The sequence below is a fragment of the Corvus hawaiiensis genome, chromosome 20 (assembly GCF_020740725.1).
Source record: "Corvus hawaiiensis isolate bCorHaw1 chromosome 20, bCorHaw1.pri.cur, whole genome shotgun sequence".
NCBI classification, from domain to species: domain Eukaryota; kingdom Metazoa; phylum Chordata; class Aves; order Passeriformes; family Corvidae; genus Corvus; species Corvus hawaiiensis.
In genome coordinates this window covers 7,110,584-7,122,832 of record NC_063232.1, presented here as the reverse complement: position 1 = coordinate 7,122,832, position 12,249 = coordinate 7,110,584, and the positions used below count along the sequence as shown (strand labels likewise).

General features: G+C 50.9%; 1 protein-coding gene across 4 annotated transcripts in view; it reads left to right on the top strand.

Annotated features, from left to right (window-relative positions):
• The window catches only part of CAMKK1 (calcium/calmodulin dependent protein kinase kinase 1), an 85,471-nt gene extending 78,816 nt beyond the window's left edge, over positions 1 to 6,655 (top strand). For all 4 annotated transcript variants that reach the window (XM_048324323.1, XM_048324322.1, XM_048324324.1 and 1 more), the window contains one exon: positions 1,929 to 6,655. In XM_048324323.1, the coding sequence (XP_048180280.1) occupies positions 1,929 to 2,001 (73 nt within the window). In that variant the 3' untranslated portion in view covers positions 2,002 to 6,655. The remainder of the gene's footprint in view (positions 1 to 1,928) is intronic.
• The last annotated feature ends 5,594 nt before the right edge of the window (positions 6,656 to 12,249 follow it).

Sequence of the window (12,249 nt, the reverse complement as noted above, 5' to 3'; positions counted from 1 at the left end):
GTTGTCCCACACCATCCCTGTCCCGTGCTCCTGTGTTTGGGAGGGCAGTGCGAGGAGGCTCATTCCTTGCTGGACACGAAACACGTGTGAATGCCCAGTGGCTGTGACCCCCCACAGCTGCTGTGGGTGACAGCCACCTACTCTCCTGGGTAATTGCACAGATCAGGCTTTGCTGCCCTGTGGCTTAAAAAATGTGGGGGAAATAGAGCCTTATTTCTTACCAAGAGTTATTTACTGGAGGTTCCCATCCAGCCTCAGGCCTCACAGCACGAGCCAGGCTCCTGTGCAGACATGGAACTCTGGTACTGGATCTCTGCTGCTTCACAGGCAGCCCCAGCTTTTTGGGTGGTGTTTGCCACCGTGAGGGTCCTCTCACCCTGACATGGGGTGTTTGGAGAGGAGAGGCTGCTTGGAGTGGTGGGACAGCATTGAATATCCCTGACAGGAGCAGGATCAGCAGGATGTGCCAGGCAGGGAGCCGGGCTGTGCTGAGCTGCCACAGAACAGAGCCTGTGCTGCTAAATGAGGTGATCAATCATTTGAAGAGGGGGTGACAGGCACTGAAGACAGGGCTGTTCCTCAGCCTCCCCTGCAGGGAAATGGTCCATAGGTTCAAGGTCAGGTTTATTGCAGGGCTTTGCTGAAGTGACGGGAGAAGGGAACATGATTTTTGATCATTTCTGGTTTCTTCAAAAATCGGGTTAGACCTGTGTGTAGTTTGTGTTGTTCCCAGCCAGGAAATACCCCCAGAGCCCCCAGCCCACACCCCCCAAACACTGCGTGCTCCAGGCACATGCAGCTGCACTGGCACTCCACTGCCCAGCTGGCTTGTCCATGCAGGTTCCACAGAATGCACTGGGCACAGGCTGCCCCATCCCTGGAAGTGTCCAAGGCCAGGTTGGACAGGGCTCAGAGCAGCCTGGGATAGTGGAAGGTGTCCCTGCCCATGGCAGGGGATGGAACAAGATGATCTTCAAGGTCTCCTTCCAACCCAAACCATTCCATGATTCTGTGATCCAGCCAGACTGGTGTGAGTGAGGCTGGACACCTGAGAGACACAACTGCTTGGAGATGATTGCTTCCTTTGTGTTGTGGATATTTTTATGGTGGAGAAATGGGTGTTTTAGGTGAAGTCATCTGCCTGCAATCTGTTTCTGCTGTGGGTGGCACCTGCAGGTGTCCCCTTTTCTCCATCCAGTCACAGTCACATGCAGTCTGGGGGTGGCTGGGCTGGGCGGAGGTGTTGCTCCTCGAGGTGTTGCAGCTCAAGCCTTCTACATGAGAAAACATCAAAAGTTAGGAGTAGGAGGAAAAGGCTGAAATTATCGTGGTGTATGTGCAATGCAAGTAAGTTACCTTGGCTGAGATTCTAGGGCTGCTGCTCTCAGGTTTTGGGAACTGCTGTTTTGGGGACCAGGCAAACTCACAGAAACTGAAATCACACAGTTTTTGTGTAGGACAAACTGGGTTCTGGTAGAAACATTTCGTTTTCCTGCCATTTACAGTGGGGCTCTGGAGAAGCAGTTGTGGGATCAACCCATCGCTCTGATTTTTTATAAAAAAATCAGATTAAAGTAGAGCAAGCCAGAACTCTCTGAATACAAACTAGGTAATTTGGAAACCATGCTGCTGGTCTGCAAGACTTTCCCCTAGAACCAGATGCCTCCTCATGGAGAAGGGCATTCAGGGAAGCGGAGAGCTCAGTTTTTGGATGCAGAGGCCAAGCAGGTGTCCAGGCACAAGCTGCACATCACTGCAGGGCATCGTGCTGAGATACTGCCGAGGTGTTTACATGGTACCCGCACAACCAGCTGGTTCATTGCTGGTCCATTGCTATTCCCTGTTGATATTGCTGCCCTGGGTTGGAAGAAACACCCCCTGCCTTGCTCTGTGCCTACAATCTCTTTGTTTCCTTGCCACCCCTGTAGAACACAAGGGAGCAGAGAAGCAGCCAGGGACCCGGAGCTGCCGGACGTGTGCGAGGACGAGGCCACGTCCTGAGGCCGCCCGGCTGCCGCGGGCAGGCCGCGCACGAGCCGCCGCCGCCGTGCCCATCGTGGTGTCACATCGCCCTCATCACCCAGCCCGGGGCCTGCACAGCAAATCCAGAACCAGACAAACCCACCTGAAACGGACCAAGCCAGAAAGCCAGGCAGGAGGATCAGAGCAGCGCCGAGGAGCAGAGCGAGGCCCTGCAGCTCCTTGGGCAAGGTGTCCGTGGCTCCTCCGTGCGTGTGCCTTGCTCTCCACTCGTGCTTCACCTCGGGGCTCTGTCAGGGGTCTTGGCTGAGGAATGGGGGTTCGTTTGTCTCAAGGGTCCTTTTCCCCCGGACACTTTGTCCTTGCGTTTTTGCGTTCTCTACTTCAAGCATCAGGAAGAAAAAAATGGCATTGGAGCCAGGTTTTGTGTCAGAGGGCAACTGTTTTATTTAATGCACAGGTAAAGTACTTGTGTCCATCAGGAGTCCTGCTCCTGGTGTGGAGTCAATGGCAAAATGCCTATGGGTATCAGTGAGGATGAGATCTTGCTGCTGGAGTGAACACTGTCCCTCCCTATGCCTTTTTCTTTCTCTTTCTTCCCTTTTTCCTCTTACTCCTCAGTTTTGCACAGTCTCAGTCCTGCCCCCAGCTATGGCTTTAGTCAGGGTAGTGCTGTAAAGCAGAGGATTCCCTGGATGTGCAATGAGCCTTGGAGTGTCACAGAGCTCTGGAGCATGGGGATATGCTGCTGCACACAACAGCTTAGTGCTCCAGGGACATCTGCCAGGGCTGCACTTCCTAAAGAGCTGGGAATGCACCCCCATCAGCTGCACCCAGTCCTGCACCCATGGGCCTTGTTCTCCAGCTGAAAAGAGTGGCAGGTTTGGGGCTTTATTTTATTTCAATTCCTTCTCTTCACTCGTTTCTTGTGTACCTGATGCTTTTAAACTTTAATTTCCTGAAAATGACCCAAACTGGGAGAGGTTCCTAGGATGGAAAATGTTCGTGGAGGGATTTTGGAAAGCTACAGAGCACAAGTTCCCAACTTGATCTTTTGATTTTTTTTTTTAAAGGCTTTAATTTTTAATTTTATTTTTATGCATGGGCTGATGCTGCTATTTTATCCATAGATTGCTTCTAAACTTGGGGTTAGAAGCTTCATCTCAACAGTTTGACAACAGGTAAGAGATTGCACTTAAAAAGGCAAATGCAAAAAGGCAAATACAGCCATTTCTGTGGCTGTTGACTGTAAAGACTGTGTGGATAATCAGGAATTTCACTCTTCCATTCAGAAAGTAAAAACCAGTGACATCCATCTGTCAAAATATGTGTCATTATTTTCCCTTGAGCTTTGTGGTGTCTGAACATGCCCCTGGGAAGCCAGTGGGATTGGAATCTTATTTTATAGTACTTAAAGAAAGGACATGATTAAATTTGGTTCCTACATAATCATCTTAGTGTCTGTTTTTAGGTTAATCCTGAGGACTTGGGACTTTGTTCCCTCATTTTTTGTGCAGGGGGACACGTGTACGAGGGCTGTTGGTAGTGACTGGTATATCCTGGTGTTCCTGTTCTGTTTGCTGCAATCCAATTTGGTGGTTCCCAACATTTCATAGCTGGGCTTTGCTGCCAGTGCTTTTTGTCTGTCCCCAGCCTGTCACCTCCCCTCAGTCATCCTCAGCCACGTCAGTGGGATGCCCAGCAGTCACCAGCCTGGGCTCTTCCTCTCCTCTCACCTGTAAATATTGGCAAAATGGGAAATAACATTGCAGCTTCTGCCTTTAATGAAGGAGGCCTTTAATGCTGAAAGCTGGCACTGCTGTTGGATCCTGTAAAGGTTACTGCTGTGGGCCTGAGCTCTGCACTGCTGCCTCCAGGTGCTAAATCCTGCCTGTTTGTGTCTGCACCAGCTGTGAGCTCAGCATCTGCTGAGGAACCTGGTCCTGCACCAGGGGCATGCCCTGATGCTTCCCCCAGCCTGAGAGACAGCACCTTCTGCTTGGATCCTGCTGCCTTGCAATGAAGATTTAAGTACCCAGAGGTAGAGAGTGAAAATTCTGAAAGCACAGGGGGGGTTTGCAAATGGGAAAGATTGTCCAGGTGGAACCACTGCCTGTGGATGTGACAGTCTCTGGATATAAACTGGTCTGTGCTGGGGTGCCACCAGCTCCTGCTGCACAGGAGCAAGCCAAGCTGGGCAAACTGTCCTCCAGTTTGTGGAAAAAACTACTTTCTCCAGCTGGTGTCCCCAGGACAGGGCCAGGGAGTGACCTTGGAACAAGGACACATCCCAGGAACCTGCCCTACCCCAGGCAGAAAAGGGAGTTCTGGTAATCCTGATCCCTGTGGAACTTCTGAAGTCTAAGCAATACCTGGGTTGCACTCAAAGAGATCTAAGAGTGCAAACATGAGGTTAGTTATTGTATTTTTAATCTGTGGCAAGAATAATTTGCTAATCCAGGCAGTTGGGGTTATTTTAGTGATGCCCAGGGGATGGGAGCTGGTGGGGCAAGGCTGCAGGAAGGCTGTTCTCAGCCTCAATTAATGCAACCAAACGTCATAAATGAACTCCATCTCGTGTTTCTTTAGTGGTACCTAAATCCATCGCTTCACTTTTGGAGGGGAATGGATGTTTTTTATGATTATCTCAAAATCTCCTCTGAAATATTTGTCCTTTCAGCTAAAACAAATCCCTCTGGAGCTGTTCCCACAGGTCCAAGTACCAACCTCTTGAGTTGTGCAGCTGAGCTCTGAGCTCGTGTCACAAACAGCAGCCTGAAAACTTGCATGAAATGAGATGAAGAAGGTGCCCTGGCAGCAGGAGAAAGGCAGAAATAGGCTCTACTTCTCACTCAGCTGCAAGGAAATCCTTGCTTGTTTATGTGCATGTTAGAGCAGCTCAGAGCAATGCTGGTTCTGCTCTGAAGAAAGGAAGAGACTGAAGAGAGGGGATTTATCTGAGAATAAACATCCCTGGCAAGGCAGCGCTTTTAGCTCTTGAGGGAAATCATTCTCTTTAGCTGGATGGGTAAATATTTGTCTGCTCCTCTCTGTGATGGAGGGGATGGGGTTCAGTGTGGGCTCTGCAGAGCAGCGAGCAGAGCTGCCGTGGCACACTCATGCTTTGGTGTGTGTCCTGTGTTTTTCCCCTCCAAATCCTCACCTGTGCTGTTCTGGAGCAGTGGGATGCTCTGGCCTGTGTTAGCTGGGCTCAGAGTCCCAGGGAGCACCATTGCATCTGGTCAAGTTTTCCAGACTCTTCCAGCTTGAGGATGATTTCCTTGAAAGGAATTTCTCATTTGGGGGAATAGCACATCTCTTTGGTCTCCAGGAGATAGATTTCTTTGTCTTGCTCAGTTAATGGCTCTAGGCCTTTGGTTTTGGGGGGTACTGCTAAGTAAAATTCCTGGTCAAGTCTCTTCTGTCCTGCACTGAGGAATGCCCAGTCCATGTCTTTAACCCTTTGGGCAGGAATGTGCTGCTGTGAATGTCACACTTGCAAACAGATGAGGTTTTCAGCATCAGGGCTGCTGGTGGGAAAGCTGACTTTGTGTAGGGCTGCAAGCAGAGGGAGCCTGGTGGGGGACAGTGTTGCTGCTCCATGCAAAACAAACTGTGGCTCCATAACACGACTTCCAGGGTGGGATTTCATTCCTTATTTATTGCCAGACTTGCAAGGAGGAGCTGCTGAGAGAAATTTCATGTTCCCTCAGCACAATTCTGCATCCTGAAGCCATCAGCAGCGCTGCCATGGGGGAATTTCTCCATTTGTGGTGTGTGGCTGGGAGCTCATTTGCTCTCCCCAGCTCAGTGCTTTCCCTCCCATCTTACCCAAAAACCCCAGGAGCTTTGTCCCACCAGCCCAGGGGCTTTGTTCCAGCCCCTTAGAGGCCCAGGCTCCCCCAGGGTTGGGGATCTCAGTAAATTTCCCAAGGCAGGAGGGCTGTGCTGGGGAATGCCACAGAGCCCAAGCACTTCTGGTGTGCAGCAGAGAGACTGGAAAGGAGAGCGTGGAGGGTTTGTGTGGAAATAGACCTTGGTTTAGGTGCCAAACTTCTCTGCTTTAGCAGGGCCCATTTGCAGTGGAGTTTGCTGAGCAAAGCAGTGCAAGGCATTCCTTTCTGGGCCAGATCCTCCTACACAAGTCCATGCTTGGCTCGAGTCCCTCCCAGGCTGAATTAACCTGGATTATGCCATGACCCTGTTGCTCTGAATGCAGCCTTCCATGGGATGAGGGAAGGAAAGCAGCTCATCAGTCGCTGCCTTGCTCCTTCCCTTCCTGAAGAAAAGCCATGTACACTCAGAGCTGCTGCTGGCAGAGCCCAGACCCTCCATCCCATCAATCAAAGCGTTCCCAAAAAATGGTGTAAATTCAAGAAGACATGAATTGCAACTCTTGAGGGTATAATACAGATCCTCTGTGCCGTAATTTTGCTGCTCTTTCTGATTTCTAGGCCTGTTCTGTTGGTATTTCAGTCTCTCGTTGCACTTGATGTTGAACCTCTGCCCCTGTATGTGCTCTGCTATGATTCCAGCATGATGTAAATGCACTCAGTACTGTGACAGCACGTGGCTGTTGCACTGTAAATATGTACCATGAAGAGAGAGGCTATTTTTTGCATGCTTTTGTACCGTAGACCTGATGAGAAAATGACAATAAATTCCACAGAGATGACCCTGGGTGTAAGTGCAGTTCCTAAGGCAGCACTGACTGCTGGCTCTTGAGCTTTCTCTGCGGCTCCACCCCTCTCTGTGCTGTAGCTGCAGCAGAGAGGGGCTTGGAGGGATTCCTTTCATCACCCTTTCCATGCTGGGCTTTTCCTGGATGAAGAAGCTCAGGGGTCTGTCGTGCTCAGGTGACACATCCCCAGCTATTCCAGCCTCCTGCTGCAATGGGGCTGGTGAAGCTGTCTTGCCTTCATTCCATTTGCTTCCAAAGAAAAGTGCAATTTCCTTCACAGAGGGGCTGGGGCTGGCCTGGGTTGGAGCTCACTTGGCACTGCTGTGGAAACCCCTGCAAATCCTGGGCTCAGCTGGTGCCATGGGATGGGACTGGCTGAGCCTGCCCTGCTCCAGGCATCTTCCTCCAGGAGAGGCAGCCAGAGGGCACCAAGCTCCTCTCATTTTTATATTGCAGAAAAAGATTTAAAAAAAGGTGAAGGCGTCTGCCTCAGCCCTGACAGTGATGTTGTAAGGCTGAGAGAGTTGGGGTTGCTCAGCCTGGAGAAGAGAAGGCTCCAGCAAGACCTTAGAGCCCCTTCCAGTGCCTAAAGGGGCTTCAACAGAGCTGGAGAGAGACTTTGGACAAGGGCCTGGAGTGACAGGACAATGGGGAATGGCTTCCCACTGCCAGAGGGCAGGGTTGGGCTATTGGGCCAGAACTGTGGGGCACAATAAAAAGTTTTTTCAAATCTCTTAATGGGAAAAGGCAGTGTAGAAATACCCTCATCCCTTTCCAGAGGGTGGATGGTCACCTCACAAACAAGGACAGAGACAGGTGTTTCAAGCCTTCTTTGCCTCCATCTTCAGCACTCCTCCCTCCCTTCCCAGTGGAAAACGTGCATTGTCCCGTGGGACACTGCAGAGTCCTGGAGGAGGGCAAGCCCTGCTCAGCAGTGGCCAAAGCACCCCCGTGTGATCCACAGCATTCCCATCCTGAATCCAAAGCCAGCAAGTGCCAGCTCTTGGGAAGAAAGGAGCCCCATCCCAGTAAAGAGCATAGCAGGGGAAGCACCATGAGAGCTCCTTAGGAAATGCTGATTTCTTTAGAACTGAGGCTCTGCAGAGGCTGGTGCACTGCTAACAGAAACCTCTTGCTGGCCCTCGACAGCCAACTCAGGAGAGCTCCCCAGAGATGGGGCAACCCCACCTCCCTTTGCCTCTGGAGGCCATGGTGGACACTGGTGGCACAAAGGATCCTTCCTGCTGTGCCACTTGCTCTGGGGAACACTTCACTGCAGTGGGCTGAGCTGCCATTTTCACTTGGAGGCTTTCTGGCCATGAGCACCCTGCGGGCTGAGCCGTTTGGGTGCTCCCTGAGGCGGGCAGGGCTCTGACAGCACAAAGGGCTGATGCCAGGCTGGTGTCCTGGCCCCAGCACTGTGACATCATCACTGCACCTCCCAGCGTGTGCAGTGAAAATCATGCTGACACCCATGGTTCTTCACCAGACTTTTCTCATATTTCTGCATAAAAATCCCAAAGAAATTCTCCTTCATTGCTTCTGTATTACACAATGCTTAGGATCTGATCTCTCTCCTGTGAGGTTGGTGAGGTCCTGGCACAGGGTGCCCAGAGAAGCTGTGGCTGCCCCTGGATCCCTGGAAGTGTCCAAGGCCAGGCTGGATGGGGCTTGGAGCAACCTGGGTAGTGGAAGGTGTCCCTGCCCATGGCAGGGTGTGGGACTGGATGAGCTTAAAATCCCTTCCACCCAAACCATTCTGGGATTCTGTGTTCTGCCCAAACACACAATGGGCCTCAGTTGCTGCCAGTGCCAAACCCATCTGTTAATTGATGGATGAATAAATTCCTGGCAACCACCACCACAAAAGGAAGGCAAACAGCTCCATAAGAGGGACCGGCAGAGGCTGAGGTTGGAAATGGGGACATCGAGGGTTCCTTACTGCACAAGCACTTTGCCTGGATTGATGCTGTTGCCCCCTCCAGATGGATTCATACCCCAGCATTTTGTCAGGGAGTGAATAAAATGCTGAGGCCAGATAATTGCTGGTTCCCTGGGAATGCCGTGTCCCGGTGAGGTCACGTCACTGCCACGATGGCACATCCAGCCCCCACGTGGGCAGTGACATGTCCCAGGCCAGTAAATGCTCCTGGAGCTCATGGTCACTTAGGATCATGCTGGGGACTCCTTTTGGGGTTGGATCCAGCCAGGCTTGAAAGCTGCTCCCCCTAATTTTCTTTTAAGTGGGCTACGTATCAAAATGGATTTCTAGAGCGGTAAATTATAATTTAGTGCTTATTATAATATTCATTAAGAGCTGCTGTCTGCTGTAGTGTTACACCAAATACTAATTATTAGAAATTAAGGTGACAGGAGGGAATAATATTCTGAATTGTGTAAGTGGGAGTATTAAGAGCCCAGGAGGGATAAGCAGACAAAGCAGCAGGAGGATTTCCTTTCTACAGGGAAATCAGAGGTAAGAGAATCCCCAGCAGCACAGCACTGGGAGGTATGGCTGCCTGGGAAGGGGACAGAATTAATTAGAGCTACAAAGACACCAAGCAGAGGGGTCATAGCTGTGGGACCATTGGCTTCCAAGTGTTCAGTTTCACCTGGCAGGATCCATCCAGTGGATTGACCTCCAAAGGCTCCATCTTGCCTCAATGTTATTTTTTTAGGTTGTTTGCTCGGTTTATTTATTTTTTTTTATCCCTCTTCAAGCTGAAATTAAATTCCTACAATGATTTTGTAGCAACCTAGTCTAGTAAAAGGTGTCTCTGCTCATGGCAGGGAATAGATGATCTTTAAGGTCCCTTCCAACCCAAACCCAACTGCAGCAGAGGTGAGACGGATGTAGGGCAGGATGAACAGCCAGGGAAGCAGCCAAAGCCATGTAGGGCATGTGAGGGACATCATTTTTCCAGTCCCCAGCAAAGGAGAATCATAAACTTCACCCTTTATTGTTGTCTGTGCTGCTCCACACCAAGCACAGCTGTCTCCAAGGCCTCCCTCCAGCAGAACCTCTTTAATCTCATTCCCTCTCTCCTATGGTTTAATTAGGGGGAAAAAAATAATCTCATATGTGAAAGTGATTCCTTTGTTGCCAGACATTTCCAGCTTTTCCATTTTCTCCTCCTTGAGTAGGAAAAAGCCATTTACCATGTTCTTTTCTAAAGCAATTTCCAGGGAGGTCCAGCAAACACGGCCAGGAGCCATCAACAGCCAAGCCCTGACCGAGTTTCTTTGCTTGAGTAAACCAATGTTTTGCCACTAATGGGAGCCGAATGCCCATTTTCTGTGCCCCATTTATTTTATTGCCAGGCCTGGGGTACAGGGGAGGCAGCACCAGGGCAGCTCTCCGGAAATCCCACCGAGGACTCGGAGTGTTCACTCCCATCCCGTTTTATGGTGTGTGATGTGCAAACACATTAGGGAAGAGCTGCTGCACTCACCAGCTGGAATAACTCACAGTGCCTGGCTCTCTCTCTGTCCATCTCTTATTTTTTATTTGGAGTTTCCACGGGGTTGTTTCAGGATGGGGGATGCTCTTGCTCGCTTTGTGCCAGCCAAAATCCCCATGGAAGAAAATTTTTTGCCACAAGAGGATGTTTTTTTTGTTATTAGAATGAAAAAGTATCGTTTTTCCCTGCCCTCTTGGTCCCTTCAGCCTTGCTGTGGGATGAGGACAGGGATGGGAACCCTGAGCCACTGTGGGATGGCAAAGGCAGGAGCTGACCCACCACCAGCTTGAGGTGAAGCAATTAAAGCATGTGGCTGCCACCAGCATTTCCTGCCTGTAATTAATGCTTTTAATGAGGAGGCATATGGCAACCCCCTCCTCCCCCCCGGCATTTTGCCAGGTGTGGGCTTATTAACAGCTGCTAATTACACCATTATTCAGTGTCTAAGTCAAGGAGGGCTGCACTGTGTGCTCCAACTGCCTGTGAATGCTGCCAAAAATTTCTTAGTTTAAATCTTCTGTTTTCTCCTTATACAGGGAACTGAACCCCCGGGGGTTTGCAGGGCAAACCAGCACCCCTGGAACACAGGGCCAGCACCTCCCCTGCTTCACCTGACCCCTCTCCATGCACAGGGCCTGCAAATCATCTGCACATCCTCCTCCTCACAGCCTGAACATGCTTTTTTTCCCAGGGGTGAGTTTTGCTGGAAGTCTGATAGTCCCAGGAGCTGTAGAGGGGCTCAAGGCCATTCCCCATCTGATGGAGTATCCAGCTGCCAGGGGTCCCACGGATCCTCAGGGCTCCCAGGAGGGCATTATCCCAGTAGGAAAACCAGTGGCTTCGTTCCCCTCACACCTCAGTTCTGCTGCTGGGATGTTCATGGACCATCTTGCTTGACAGCAAGGGTCTTTCTCCTGCAAAAGTCTCTTGGAAATGTTTTACCAACAGCAGGTTACAGTTTTTACATTGGGTATTAGGAAGTACCTTGCTCCCAGCCTGAGGCTCTGAATATTCCAGCTCCATGCAAGTATTGGGAGAAAATGAACATTATAATCATCCATCTGGAAATTCTCCCCCTCCTTTCCAAGGCCCTGCTCCTGCAGCAGCCTGGTGCTACCCTGTCTGTGCCTGCCTTGTCACCAGTGGGACCTGGGCCATGGCCATGGACACGCTGGATCTGCCTTTGGGAGCGATGGGAGCCTGAGGAGAGTGGGACAAGGACAGATGGAGAGGCCAGTGGGGATGGACTCGGGGTCTGAGCCTCCAGAGACCCCAAAAACACATGGATGTGATTTGGGGTTGGGAATGCCTCACCAATACCGCTGGATCCAGCAGCTGTGGACACGGTGAGTGGTGGCCATGGCAGTGCTGGGGGAACTGCTGGGCTCGATGCTCAGGGGGCTTTTCCAAGCCAAAGAATTCCATGATTCCCTGAGGTGCCACAGCTTGCTGCCCGAGGGCACTGTTCCTGCACAGCTTTCTGGAGCATCAGGATACAGTTTATAGTAAAATATTTCATTATGGTGACTGGAGTGCCAGGAGCATATGTGGCAGGATGGCATTTCTGGGAGCAGGTGGGAAGAGGCAATCACAGGAGGGCCCGAGGCTGGCGTGGGTTAAATCCACACCAGGAGGATGGGATGGTCAGTCTCAGATTTAGTTGTGGACACATTTCCCTGGCTGGTGACACAGCAGCACATCAAAATGTGAGCCAGGGGTCAGAGTGGGTCAGGCTCAGCCCAGGGCAACCTTCACGACCAGCATTCCCCACTCCAGCTGGGAAGGATGCACTGGGGAGAACCCTGGCCTGGTGCTGAAATTATCTCTCTCTGGCTGGGAGAGGAGTGTGAAAATGGGAATAATTCCTTTTTAAAGGAAAATACAGCATTGAGGTGTATAACTCAGTAGGGTCCAGCTTTCTGCAAGTCTGTGTGCGATCTCTCCTGGCACAGAACACCCAGGAAAAGTGTCTCCTATTTATTAAGGATAAAACAACGATAAAACAACTGATTCATCTGAGGAAACACGGTAATTCTTGGTGTCCAGGAAAGTTACACTGAGTTGGAAAATAGACCAACCTCCTGTGGAGCCGAGCCCAGGGCCGGGCTGCTGGTGCCCTCTGCTGAC